Below are 13,977 nucleotides of genomic sequence, written 5' to 3'. Positions count from 1 at the left end.
GAGCCAGTCCCCAAAGCTGTGCTTCTGATCCCTTGCTGATTTGTCTTTGATGTACCCAAAAATGCCCTCTGGGTTGCCTCCAGCCAGTGCATCTGGGATACCCAAAGTGGTGTGTCATGGCTCTCTCAGACACCCCACGCAAACATTGGCACCCTCCAAGGCCAGTGTCTCTCCTATATTTTTAATGAGCTGATTTTTCATTCCATCTTTATCTCCCCTCTTTCCTCTGATGAGCGTACACAGTTCTCTGCCTTCCCCCATTCCACCCTGGTTGCATTTCATTCTCCCAACCTCCCTGTGAGGCAGCACAGGAGCTGACTCCTAGGGGCCGAGGTCCCTTCTTCAGCTGCCCCTCGATAAAATATTTGAGAGGGCCGAACCCACCAAAGTTGATGGGCATTGCCATTCAAATGGTGTGTCCTCGCAGAGTCTTGTGATCGATTATGTGGTGCAGGGCAATTATGTGCCCTCCCCCATATTTTATTTAACACCCCTGAGAGGTAGGTTAGGCTGAGAGGCAGTGACTGGCCCACAAGGTCACCCAGTGAGCTTCACGGCTGAACAGGGATTTGAACCCTGGTCTCCCTTAGTCCATCCCAGCCTAACCTACCTCACAGGGTTGTTGTTGTGGAGATTAAGTAAGGAGGGGGTAGAACCACGCACACCACCTCGACCTCCTCAGAGAGAAAAAGTGGGGTCTGAGAATGCATTAAATAAACAAATTTAAACTCCCCTCCAGATGTTGTCGGCTGCAACTCCCACCACCCCCTCGCCATGCTGGCTGGAGGTGATGGCAGGCGAAGTCCGGAGGGCGCCAGGTCGGGGAAGGCCGTTCCAGAACCTCCCCAAGTTCCGCAGAACCCGGCGGCTCCTCTGATCTCACAATGCAACCGGGCTTTAAAATGCAATCAAAAACCACACCCGGGCAAAGGCAGGTTTTCCCAGCCCGACCAGCCTGCAGCTGTTCACGCACCCGGTGCATTGTGGGAGTTGTAGTTTCCTCCCCCTGCCTCCTGCGGGAACTACATCCCCCAGTAGGCTGTGTTTCGGTGGCCGTCCGCGCGGCTGCAATAGAGGTCAATTGCGCCCTTTGGGGTGCAGCGCGAGGTGAGGGTCGCGTGTCGCTTACCGCGGGGTGAAACCCAGGACGCGCCATTCGGAGGGAGGGAGAGAAATGGCCCAGGTCCCCTTTGCAGAGGATGCCCATTTATCCTGCTTTGCTTGCCCCTCCCCTGGCTGGTTAGATGTATCGGGTCGAGAGTTACATAACAAGGCGGGGATCCTCTGCGCTCACAGAAAGCTGCTGCACCGACAAAAATAGATCCAAGTCCAAAATGCAGCTGGGGGATAGAGAAGGGAAATTCTGAGCTGCCTCCCCCAAGCGCTCCAGAGGCAACCTCAGATTTAATGGGGTCGCCGCCCTATAACCTTTGCGTATTCTACCGAGGGACATGTCTTTTTAAAATCCTAAGCCCTTCTATAGTTCTCGTTGCTTGGATGAGCACTTTTAGGAATCTTTCATTTCATTCCTTCTCCCTCTTCTTAAGGGTTTTAACTGATTATCAAGTGGGTTTCGGAGACCTTTTCTTGTGCAAAGCAGTGAAGAAATGGAATAGGTAACATTATAATAAAAGAACTTTGAAACGGGGTGTCTCTCTGTCCACTCGATTTAGCCCATCTATAGAGGGAAAGTGATGATGATGATGATGATGATGATGATAATTGTAAAGTTGAAAGGGACCCTGAGTATCATCTAGTCCAACCCCTTGCAAAGCAGGTATATAAAACTGTCCCATTTGGGGATCAAACCTGCAACCTTGGCATTATCAGCAGCATGCTCTAACCAACAGAGCTATGAATAATAATAATAATAACAACAACAACAACAATGTAGCCAATTTAAGCTGCAATCTGAGTAGGCAAGAGAGAATGATTGTGGCTTACCGGTAGTCGCAGGGGTCCCCAAACTAAGGCCCAGGGGCCGAATGCAGCCCAATCGCCTTCTAAATCCAGCCCGCAGACGGTCCGGGAATCAGCATGTTTTTACATGAGTAGAATGTGTCCTTTTATTTAAAATGCATCTCTGGGTTATTTCTGGGGCATAGGAATTCATTCATATATTTTTTCAAAATATAGTCCGGCCCCCCACAAGGTCTGAGGGACAGTGGACCGGCCCCCTGCTGAAAAGGTTTGCTGACACCTGGCTTAGTGGCTAGGCAAGGATCTGGGAGACCAGAATTCAAATCCTCACACTGCCGTGAAGCTCACTGGGTGACCTTGGGGCAGTCACTTGCTCTCAACCTGACCTACCATACAGAGTTGTTGTGAAGATATAATGGGGAGAAGTATGTACTGCACGCAACTTTGAGCTCCAAGTTGGAGCAAAAGCTGGGAGATGAATTCAATAAAACAAAGAAACAAATGGGAGTCGCATGGGCTCAGCACCTCCCATTGAGATCACAGTCCAATTTCGGAACTTAAAAACCATTTTAAAGCTTTGAGCACCTTCCCCTAACCATCCAGGCTTGGAGACCACAGTGGTCCCCTTGTGCCACACAGTTAAACAAGGGCTGTGTCATGGTTCAGGGAACCCTAGGTCCAAGCCCACCCTTGGCCACTTAGTGAGCTTGGAGCTTGTTGTTTTTTCAGCCTAATGCTGGGGTGAGCAATCTGTGGACCTTCGGATACGGCTCAACTCTCAGTGTGGCCAGTGCTAGGGGATGATCGCACTGGACGTACCCCAACTCTGAATTTAAATTCTGGGGACCACCATGAGCCTTTGAGGCCAAAAAAACCAGGGCCAGCCCATTGTGTTTCGTTCCATGAGACAAAGCTCGGGAGCCTCCACCCCAAGTATCCACTCTGCCTAAAGGTCAGGCCGGCTCCGAACAAAAAGCCATGTGAACAGAGTTTGGAAACAGCAGCCCTCACCTGTCCTCTTCTGTCCTCACCTAGATGAGCGTTACCTCTCTCCTGAAGGTCTTGGAAGGACGGCCCATCCGTGGCCTTCACTGCCGTGGCTCCCACTCCTCCGTGGCCAAGGCTGACCAGACCCTGGCCTTTGTTCCTGCCAGTCCTCCCCTGGACCCGGTGGAAGTTCAGAAGCTGCAGGAGTTTGTGAGCAGGGCCCGGAGGCTCTTTGTGTTGACCGGAGCAGGAATCTCCACCGAATCTGGAATCCCAGACTATCGCTCCGAAGGCGTGGGCCTCTATTCCCGGACGGATCGACGTCCCGTGCAGCACGCCGAATTTCTGCGGAGTGCCCGGGCCCGCCAGAAGTACTGGGCCAGGAACTTTGTCGGCTGGCCCCAGTTTTCGGCCCACCAGCCCAACGTCGCCCACTTGGCCCTGAGGAACTGGGAGGCACTGGGGAAACTGCACTGGCTGGTGACCCAGAATGTGGACGCCCTCCACGCCAAGGCCGGCAGCCAGCGTTTGACGGAGCTGCACGGCTGCATCCACAGGTTGGGGAGAGTGGGGTGGGAAGGTTGGCTGATGGAAAAAGGGGAGTGCAACTTTGCAGCTGGGATGAGCACGTCCTATAGATGCAAGCGGGGAAGGGCAGGTTATTCGCCCTACAGATCCCCTTGATGAAAAATGGTTAAAAGACCATTGTAAACAGTTAAAATCGTTAGTAGGATTGGAATATCACTTGTAGTTTAATGGTGGATTCTGGACACAATGGAAGAGGTAAAGGGTTTGGATTATCATAAAAGATGCAGGAGGAAATGATTAATAATAGGACCCACAAAGGGAGGGTGGAAGTCCAGGAGATTCCTTGGAATCTTGTTTTTATGATTTACGTTTGATATATCTCTATACAATTTTAAGCTGAGAAACCAAATAAATAAAATAAAAGGCACACTGTGGTTGTTATTGTTGCTGTTTTACAATTTGATCTTGAATGGGAAAACAACAACAACAACAATTTATATGCTGCCCATCTGACTGGGTGCTTGAAGTCACAGGACTACAATTGATTATTTTTTTGTTGCATGTATTTCAACAATCCCAAAGTTTGAAAGGCATTAGCACAGACGTTGCGAAAGTGGGGTGATCTGTGGTGGAACAACCTCATTGAAGAAGAAAACAACAGTTACCCAGACCTCATTGCTGGTTGTGAAGGGGGCCCCCAGGACAGTTTGAGCTTCAGGGCCCCCCAAAATGTAGGTCCGCCACAGCCTGCAAATGGCAGGGATCGAACCTGGGACCTTCTGCACGCAGAGTAGGCAGTCTGCTATAGTACAGTGGTCCTTTTCTTATAGATACAGCAAGACTCCAGTCCTCATGGTTCTGAACTATGGAACTCTCTCCCACAGGAGGCAGTGACGGTCACCAACCTAGATGGCTTTAAAAGACAAATTAATGGAGGGGAGGGCTGCCAATGGCTACTAGCCGTGAATGCTAGGCTCTGCCACACCCCAGTGGGAGACAGCAGCACTTCTGAATACTGCTTGCTGGAAGGAGAGGGGGCTCTTGTGCTCGAATCCTGCTTGCCAGTTTCCCACAGGCATCTGGTTGGCCACTGTGAGAACAGGATGCTGGACTAGTTGGGCCAATGGCCTGATCCAGCAGGCTCTTCTTACGTTCTTATAAAGTGCTGATTTAAATAGGAACCTATCCCAGGCTGAATCAGACCACTGGTCCATTGAACTTAAGTGTTGTCTGTATTGCTACAGCCCTTCCCCTAAAATAAAGATTCTAGTCCATGGGTCGGCAAACTAAGGCCCGTAGGCCGGATCAGGCCCAATTGCCTTCTGGATCTGGCCAGTGGACGGTCCAGGAATCGCCACATGGATCGCCAGCGTGCACGTTTTCCCCCTCTCTCTCCCTCTCTCTCACACGGCGGCGGTGGCACCTCCTCCCTCCCTCCTCCTGGCTTCTCCCTGCCCTGCCTAGAGGAGGAAGGGGGCTGGGCCTTGTTGGTGCCACCACCAGCAGCAGCAGCAGCACTCAAGCGGCCGCCATTTTAAGCAGCCCGTCTCTGGAGCCCTTGCTCATCGTCCCCCGCGCCGCCAGCCCCTGCCGTTTGCAAGACACAGGTAAGCAGCCACCAGGGCTCATGGTGCTCTTGCATCATTTCCTCCCCCCCAAAAAAAAGAAATATAGTCTGTCCCCCCACAAGGTCTGAGGGACAGTGGACCGGCCCCCTGCTGAAAAATTTTGCTGACCCCTGCTCTAGTCCTTATGGCTATAACAAAGAACTCAGAGCTGAATTAAACGGAATAATAGGCGTGCAGTTGGCGACTGTGAGAACAGGATGCTGGACTACATAGGCCCCATTTGGCTTGATCCAGCAGGCCCTCATGTTTTTATGTTGCCTCGCAGGGTCTTGTGCCTCAGTTGCGGAGACCGGACGCCCCGCACCGACCTCCAGGAGCGCTTTGAGGCATTGAACCCCACCTGGAGAGCCGAGGCGCATGGGGTGGCCCCGGACGGCGACGTCTTCCTGTCCGAAGAAGAGGTGCGCACATTCCTCGTCCCCCCGTGTGGCAAGTGCGGCGGGAACCTCAAACCAGACGTGACGTTCTTCGGAGACTCTGTGAGCAAAGAGAAAGTGGACTTTGTGTACCAGCGCCTGGGCGAGGCAGATTCGGTCCTGGTGGCAGGGTCCTCTTTGCAGGTGGGTGCCCACAGCCAGTGAGGAGCTCGACCTGGGAACAGAGGAGAGGCAGTCTCTTTCTCCCCACCCCCCACCCCGCAAAGGCAGATTCAGCTGCATTGAGCATACAGTTCTCTGAATCAGAACCGCGGTGTTTATATACCACGTTCCCAAAATTTGTCTTGGTTATCTGCCCAAAAACCTTGTAAGGTTTACCTTTTCTTATCGCTTTCACATCCCACCTTTTTCTCCAAGGAGCACAAGGTGGCGTTTTCGTCGTTCTCCCCCTCCTCTTTTTCAGTCCCCACAACAACCCTGCGAGGTAGGTTAGGTTGAGAGAGGCAGGGACTGGCTCAAGGTCACCCAGTAAGCTTTGTGGTGGAGTGGGGAATTTGAACCCTGGTCTCCTAGTCCAACCCCCTAACACCACACTGGCTCTCTGGCTGCAGAGTATTCTTATAGGCAAGTGAGATCTGCTGGGAAATCTTGCAGTGTTAACATGCCAGCCCATTTTCGGGCTCAATTCAAGGTGCTCACTTTAGTGTTTGAAGCCCTACATGACCAAGGCCCCCAATATCTGAAAGGCCACCTCCTTCCCTACAGACCCTCTTGGGTGCTGAGACGGGCAGAGGGGACTCTCTTGGTAGTTCCTCCGCCTTCAGAGGCTCAGGATGGCAGCAGCCCAGGAGAGGGCCTTCTCTGTGGTGGCTCCTAAGCTCTGAAACACACACCTCTTCACCCTGTTGTTGGACATCTAAGTGTATATTTTTAGGACCCACCTTATTTCTGCCATTGTTTTAAACTGTTTTAAACAGCTGTGATTTAATTGCTGCGAGCTTAGGGTGAAGGACAGGTTTGTTTGTTTGTTTGTTTGTTTGTTTAAACAACAACAACAACAGCCGCCACACTCCCTATCTCACATTCAGGAGCTTTTGCCAGCCAGTTAAACAGCCCCTTCTGCTGTAGAGGACTGGGTAGGTCAATTCATTCTTTAATCTCTCCCTGCCCCCACCCTGGTTTTCTCCCCCACCTCCCTCTTCTCTAATTTTGAGGTCCCTAACATAGCAGCTGTGGGCACCGCCTTCAGACAGACAGATAGACAGACACAGAGAGAGAGAGAGAGAGAGAGAGAGAGAGAGAGAGAGGGAAGGAGGGAGAGAGAGAAAGGGAGAGGGAGAGAGAGAGAGACTGTTTCCCCCAAGTCTCCCAATTTTAAAAAATTAGATTTTATAACTTTTTGTTGTTTGATCGGTGGTGGTAGTTGCCTGATTTCAGGAATGCCGTTGCCCATCTCTCTTTTTCCTTTTTTTTGGGGGGGGTCTGTTTTATATCTGGCCTTTTCTTTGCTTTTTTTCCTATGCATTTCCCATGCTTTTTTCCGGGCAGGGAGCAATATTCTCCATTATCAGCTTCTCTTCTGTGAAATGGATATTTTTGCAATGCCCAGGACAGTGGCTTAGATTTCCAAATGTGTGCCCGGCTCCAAGAAGTTTGAGGACTGTTCTGATTGGTAGCCAGTATTTCACGGGTGCTATGCATGCTCAGTCCCCACTGGGCCAATTCGTTGAAAGTGTTTTCTGTTCAAGGTCATGGCTGTTGATCTCCAACTACTGCAAACTTTGCTGACAACAGCAAAACTATGCATTGCCCAATCTTGGAAATGTAAATTTAAAAAAATCAATTAAAAGAATCAATCACCCACAGTTACGGAAGAAAACCAGGGACACAGCCTTGTATATAAAGCAAGCACATAGTAGAGATTAAAATTACAATGATTATCCATGCCTTTGTTCATGCAATTCTGGAATGACAAAGTAGCAGATGATAGCTCTCCATAGAACATCTTTATGTTAATTTAATTGTCTGCCACAATGTATTATTTCATAGAATCATAGAAATGTGAAGTTGGTGGGACCCAACTCACAGCAATGCACCTGTTCTTTCCCTTCCCTCCATTATTATTATTATTATTAATAATAATAATATTACAGGTGAAACTTGGAAAATTAGAATATCGTCGAAAAGTGCATTTATTTCAGTTATGCAACTTATTATTTTTTCTTTTTCTTTTAATTTTTACAAATGCTTTCTTTTGGAAATTCCACAGTAATAAAACAAATAGTTACAATAATACAGAAATAAACATCGCTATTACATTGCATTAATTACATTCCGTTTATAGTTGACCCGCCTAACGAAAAATAATTACAATTACAACAAATGAAGGCTTGACATATATTGCTTTGCATGTCATGCATCTATCTCATATATTGATTTCACCTTTTAGTTGCATTACTGAAATAAATGCACTTTTTGATGATATTCTAATTTTCCGAGTTTCACCTGTATTATTATTATTTTATATATACCCCGTCCATCTGGCTGTGTTGCCCCAGCCACTCTGGGTAGCTTCCAATACATATAAAAACATAATAAAACATCAAACATTAATAATAGCAGTCTGATCCAATACAAAAAGTGTCACAATAACTTTAAAATAAACAACTTATGTCAAATAAAGCAACATTCAATAATCCATTGGAATCTAAAAGTAACTATTAAAATTAAATATCAGCAAATACAGTGGAACCTTGGTTTTCGAACGTAATCTGTTCTGGAAGCCCGTTTGACTTCCAAAACATTTGAAAACCGAGGATTCAAGGGCTGCTGGCAAATCCAACTGAAAAAAATGAGAAATGCGCCACGGAAGCCCTTCGGCTTCTGAGTCACGTTCGAAAACGGAAGCAGTCACTTCCGGGTTGTCACTGTTCGGCTTCTGAAACGTTCGGCAGCTGATATGTTCAACAACCAAGGTTTGACTGTAATAAGCAGTTTACACATATCCATGACAATAAATAATTACTAAACTACAATCAATAAAAGTAACGACAGGTCACGATGCATAAAATACCGCAAAACAAACAAACCCCGTAAGAGGATTAAATTGAGAAACAAGGAAACACAATTTATAAAATTATTTAAAAAACAAACAAACCCTGAACTCCTCTCCTCTCTTCCCAGCTGCTTCTGCTGTTCTCAAAGTCATGATCGGGGAAAGGCTTCCAAGACTGGAGGATGGGTCAAGGCAGGTGGGAAGAGCAGGCCCGTCCTAGCCATAGAGGCTAGTGGCGCGGAGAACCACGGCGCCGGGCGCTGGAGGGCGCTGGAAGGGCGCCAAGTGAGTGCAGGGTTCCGGCGATCTGGCCAGGACTGCGCTCCTTCTCCGAGAACTCCGCGCTGCGCCTCCTCGTTTCCCCAGCGCTGGGTTCCGCTCAGTCGAGCTTCGCCACCAGCGCCCAAGCAGCACTTGCTGGTCCCGCGGTGTGCGTGCTGGTGGCGAAGCTTGACTGAGCGGAACCCAGCGCTGGGGAAACGAGAAGGAGGCGCAGCGCGGAGTCCTCGGAGGTGGCCTCCCGCTGCTGCCGCGATCCGCTTGGCACTCCCGGGCCCTTGGAGAGGCGCTGGAGGGGGGCGCTGGAGGGACCTAGCGCCAGGGCGCTGGGTGGGCTTAAGACGGCCCTGGGGAAGAGTCATTGCCTGATGGACAGGAGAAAGTCTCTCTCCCCTCCTTCCCCTTTCTCTCCATGGTAATAGTTTATATCTGTACTAAAAATAATAAGAGTTATTAATTTAAAAAGAGGGGGTTTTGTGCTTTTCGAAACCTTGGGCCTCCCCTGAGCATGCTCTGTTTCTCTGGCCATGTTTTGGCTGCAATTTTGGCACTGACCCCAGAGTTTTGTATGAGCAGGACTGGTTGCAGGGCAGAGCGAAAGAGAGGGATCGCAGGCTGAAGGCTGCCAGTTGACAGTCAAACCAACTGCTGAACCCTCCAAGTTCAGTTTTGGCCCTCTCAGCTGCTCTCTCACTCCTGCCATGTGTCTCAACAGGTGTACTCGGCGTACAAGTTTGCACTCGCAGCCCGCGATGGGAAGCTGCCGATTGCCGTCGTCAACATTGGCCCGACAAGGGCAGATTCCTTTGTGACTCTGAAACTGAATTCTCGTTGCGGGGAGCTGCTGCCTCTGATTGTCCTAAAGTGACCCAAATCGACACCCCAGGGGAGCAACCCCTCTCTGGGGTAGGTAAGTATCCCCACAGTGTTGCAGCCCAGCAGAGTTAGGCCCTCAGTTGGACATGTCTGATGTTGGAACCCACAGGGCATGATGCCGGGGAAGAATCAGAATTTAGAATCATAGAATAGTAGAGCTGGAAGGGACCCCGGGGGTCATCTCGTCAAACCCCCTGCAATGCAGGCAAAGGTGAAGGAGCATGGAGACCAGTGAGGCAGAACTACGGAACTCACCGCCACAGGATACAATGGCCGTCACCAATTTGGATGTCTTTTTAAAAAATGATTACAGTAGATGAATCCATGGAGGAGGAGGCCAGCAATGGATGCTAGGCTATATTCTGCCTAGGCAGCGGGAGGCAGTAATACTTCTGAATATGAGCTGCAGGGAAACACAAGATGGAAGTGGGCTCTTGTGCTTGGGTCCCACTTGAAGGTTTCCCAGAAAATCTAGTTAGCCGCCGTGAGAACAAGATGCTGGACCGCCGTGAGAACAAGATGCATGGCCTGATCCAGCCATAGCTGCCAAGTCTCCCATTTTTCCCGGGAAATCCCCGTTTTTCCAGCTGTTCCTAGCTGAAAAAACGGATTTTTTTGTTTTTCCCCGGTTTATTCTGCCGCGGCGGCCATTATGGAACTGGGCAGAACATGCTCAGAAGCGACTTTTGATTCTGCTCTGCCCAGTTCCAAAATGGCTGCAGTGCTACTTCTGGCGCGGCGGCCATTTTGGAACTGGGCAAAGCAGCATCAAAAGTCACTTCTGAGCATGCTCCGCCCAGTTCCAAAATGGCGGCAGCGCTACTTCCGGTCTGCTATTTCCGGCCCGGTCCCTTATTTCTCTGACAGCAACTTGGCAGGTATGGATCCAGCACACTCTTCTTAAATTCACATGTTAACTAATTTTGATTGGGTTGTTTTTTTTTCTGGCCCTGCTAGTCATAGGAAGGGGCAAGGAACCAAACCTTCTTTGTAGCCTCGTTCTGCCCTCTTCGGTAGGCACTGGCCACATCCTTTAAAGCAAAAGAAATGCTCAGGAAAAAACCTGCATTGCCACATTCTGTGCTTCTGGATACAGGGCTGCCCTAATTGTTATTATGTTTACATCTCTCACCTTCCTCCCAAAGGAGCCCAGGGTGGCAAACACATGTCTGGCGGTGGTGGGGACATGGGACACACCACAGCTTAGCCGGAAGACCACATATAAGGTCTCAGTCATTCAGTGCCTGCTTCTTCTGATGCCTACAGGTTCCTCGCTGACCCAAGGCTCATTCAGAAAGTTGTTTCTCTGGCAAAGCTGCCAAGAGGCGCATCTTGCAAGAAGAGGACGTCTCCAAGGACGCAGGCCCGCTCACCTTCCTCCTAGCACAGCTTTGGAAAACTCTTTCCCTGTCTCTTTATAAAACCTCTCGGGTTCAACTATGACCGGTTCTGCTCCTTGGTGCGACCTGACAAAACGGAAGCTGGCACGTCACTGTATTTTCCCTGTTCTGCACCCATGAATGGTTCTGCTCTGCCCAATGAAACGAAAGCAGAGGAATCCCAGGAGGCCTTGTTTCTGCCCAGCCAACCAGCCCTTTGGTTGAGAGGGGAGAGCCGTAGCTCAGTGGTAGAGCAACTGCTCCGCATGCAGAAGGTCCCGGGTTTGATCCCAGGCATCATCATCATCATCATAACAACAACAACAACAACAACAATAGATTATTACCGTATTTATAGTCCGCCCATCTGGCTGGGTTTTCCCAGCCACTCTGGGCGGCTCTCAACAGAATTTTAAAAACACGATGAAACATCAGACATAAAAAACTTCCCTAAACAGGACTGCCTTCAGATGTCGTCTAAAAGACAGATAGTTCTTTCTTCTCCTTGACATCTGATGGGAGGGTGTTCCACAGGGCGGGCGCCACTACCGAGAAGGCCCTCTGCCTGGTTCCCTGCAACTTGGCTTCTCGCAACGAGGGAACCACCAGAAGGCCCTCGGCACTGGACCTCAGTGTCCGGGCAGAGCGATGGAGGTGGAGACGCTCCTTCAGGTATACTGGACCGAGGCCGTTTAGGGCTTTAAAGGTCAGTACCAACACTTTGAATTGTGCTCAGAAACGTACATGGGAACAGAATGCTATGCTAGGTGGCCCCTTGGCCTGATCCAGCACGACTCTTCTTATGTCCCTATGACTAAAACAATAGGAATGGTATTATCTAAGAAGAAATATCCGCAGGGGATTGACCTGTTTGCAGCAGACTCTCAAACAACTTGTAACTTGCACCCTTTGGTTTGAGTCCTAAGCTCGGGAGCAGGAGAAAACAATCTTGCTGCATCTTCCACAGATATTTGAACTCAGTCTCCTCTTTTCTAGGCTAGACTAAGTATACCCAGCTGCTTCGACCGCTCTTCATACAGCTCTTCATACGGCATGGTTTCCAGACCCTTGATCATCCCTGGACCGGCCCCTCCTTGGCGCCTCCCTCCAGCGGCCGCTCCGGGACGCGGCGGTGGCGCGCGGCCATTGAGCTTCCTCCATGAAGCAGAATCAGCGAGACTCCTGCCTAGAGAGGCAGCAGGCGCGTGGTGCCACTCTAGGCAGCAGTCTCGCTGATTCTGCTTCATGGAGGAAGCTCAATGGCCGCGCGCTACTGCTGCCGTGGGGGGTGGGGGGGCATCGGCAGCAGCTGCTCCCAGACACCAGCCGTTCGGTACCCCTTCCGCGCCCCTGGTGGCCAGGCGCCCTGGCGCCTTGCGCCACCCAGCCCGAACCTAGAGACGGCCCTGAATGCAATCTATATAAATAAAAATGTAAATGTTCGTATGTTCAAAAACTTAAATCTCTGAAAGTTCTTCACTGATTGATTTGAAATTTTGACACAATGTTGCATTTGAATACACATGTGTTTTTATATACCTATATTATATAGATGTCACACATGTGACAGGTAATAGCATGCTTTTTTGAAAAACAGCACAATCTGTTGGACGTCAAAGCAACACACATGATGTCATGCGGCTGGGGTGGGGAACGGGGGCGCTGAGTGGAGGAGGGGTGTGGCTTTGGGGAGGATGAATGGGGCAGGGCGGGGTTTGCCCACGGTTATTTCGGGGGTGGGTGGGGTGGGGTTTTTTTCCAGAACACGTGTGGGTGTGGAAGTCTTTTGGGGGGGGGAATGATTGTCTGCAAAATGAAGGGGGGCTCTGCTTTCAATGGAAGCCTGGTGTGTGTGTGTCTTATCTATCAACAAAGCTCAGGGCCAATCTTTGGAATTGTACGGTTTACATCCAGACACTGATTACTTCTCACATGGACAATTCTATGTTGCGTGTTCTAGAGTCGGCAAACCAGACAATCTCCACAGACAATGGAACAACAAAAATATTGTATACCCACAACCATTGTGAAATTAAACATATTAGAAACGTGCGCTTTCTCTTTTCTTTCTTTTCCATTTAACAGACTGAGCCACAGCAACGCGTGGCCAGGTACAGCTAGTAAATAATTAAAAGTCCCCAATGAGTTGAGAGTATTGGGCCAATAGCGCATTAGCACCAACAGACTCACCTCCATGGCATTTGTGAGCTTTGCTGCTGACACCCTTCTTCTTTGGCGATCACTTGTAGCCAAGTAAGATTGTCTTCCATAAACACAATTTTAACAATGGGTCCGTAAGTGACTGTGGAGGCCAATTCTGGAGCCACATGTCCTTCCACAGTGGGGACATTGGTTTCCAGGCCGGAGTTGATCACAGTGTGGATTTGCCAAGCCTGCCTTCCTCTTAGCACATTTCTCCCTTGCGTCCTGAGATCAAGTTTCCATGACACCTTTGGTAAAGGCTGTTCTCCAACTGGAGTGCTCACAGGCCAGTGTTTCCCAGTTGTCAGTGTTTATATTACATTTTTAAAGATTTGCCTTGAGACAGTCTTTAAACCTCTTTTGTTGACCACCAGCATTACGCTTTCCATTTTTAAGTTCGGAATAGAGTAGTTGCTTTGGAAGACGATCATCAGGCATCTGCACAACATGACCAGTTCAACGAAGTTGATGTTGAAGAATCATTGCTTCAACACTAGTGATCTTTGCTTCTTCCAGTACACTGATATTAGTTCGCCTGTCTTCCCAAGTGATGTGTAAAATATTTCAGAGACACTGTTGATGGAATCTTTCAAAAGCCTTTCCTCACTTCACACTTTGTGCCATGGTTAACCCACACCTGAGGCTGCGGAGAGGGGCGTGTGATGCATGCCGTGATCTGACAGATTCCAACCACACAGGGTTTTTTAAGGCACTGATCGCTTGAGGAGACGAAGGGTGTTTCTTTC

General features: G+C 49.5%; 1 protein-coding gene across 2 annotated transcripts; it reads left to right on the top strand.

Annotated features, from left to right (window-relative positions):
• The first annotated feature begins 1,010 nt into the window (after window positions 1-1,010).
• Window positions 1,011-12,683, top strand: SIRT4 (sirtuin 4). Of its 2 annotated transcripts, none has more exons than XM_035098331.2 (5): window positions 1,011-1,107; window positions 2,956-3,464; window positions 5,329-5,623; window positions 9,490-9,684; window positions 10,917-12,683. In XM_035098331.2, exons 2-4 carry the CDS (start codon window positions 2,956-2,958, stop codon window positions 9,640-9,642), a joined length of 957 nt encoding a protein of 318 aa, XP_034954222.1. In that variant the 5' UTR covers window positions 1,011-1,107; the 3' UTR covers window positions 9,643-9,684; window positions 10,917-12,683. The 2 variants fall into 2 exon arrangements, with proteins under 2 accessions (XP_034954222.1, XP_034954224.1); XM_035098333.2 differs by lacking the exon at window positions 1,011-1,107 and adding an exon at window positions 1,546-1,616.
• Window positions 12,684-13,977: the final 1,294 nt, after the last annotated feature.

This window comes from Zootoca vivipara, chromosome 17 (genome assembly GCF_963506605.1).
Source record: "Zootoca vivipara chromosome 17, rZooViv1.1, whole genome shotgun sequence".
NCBI lineage: Eukaryota > Metazoa > Chordata > Lepidosauria > Squamata > Lacertidae > Zootoca > Zootoca vivipara.
This window is presented reverse-complemented; position numbering and strand designations above follow the sequence as displayed.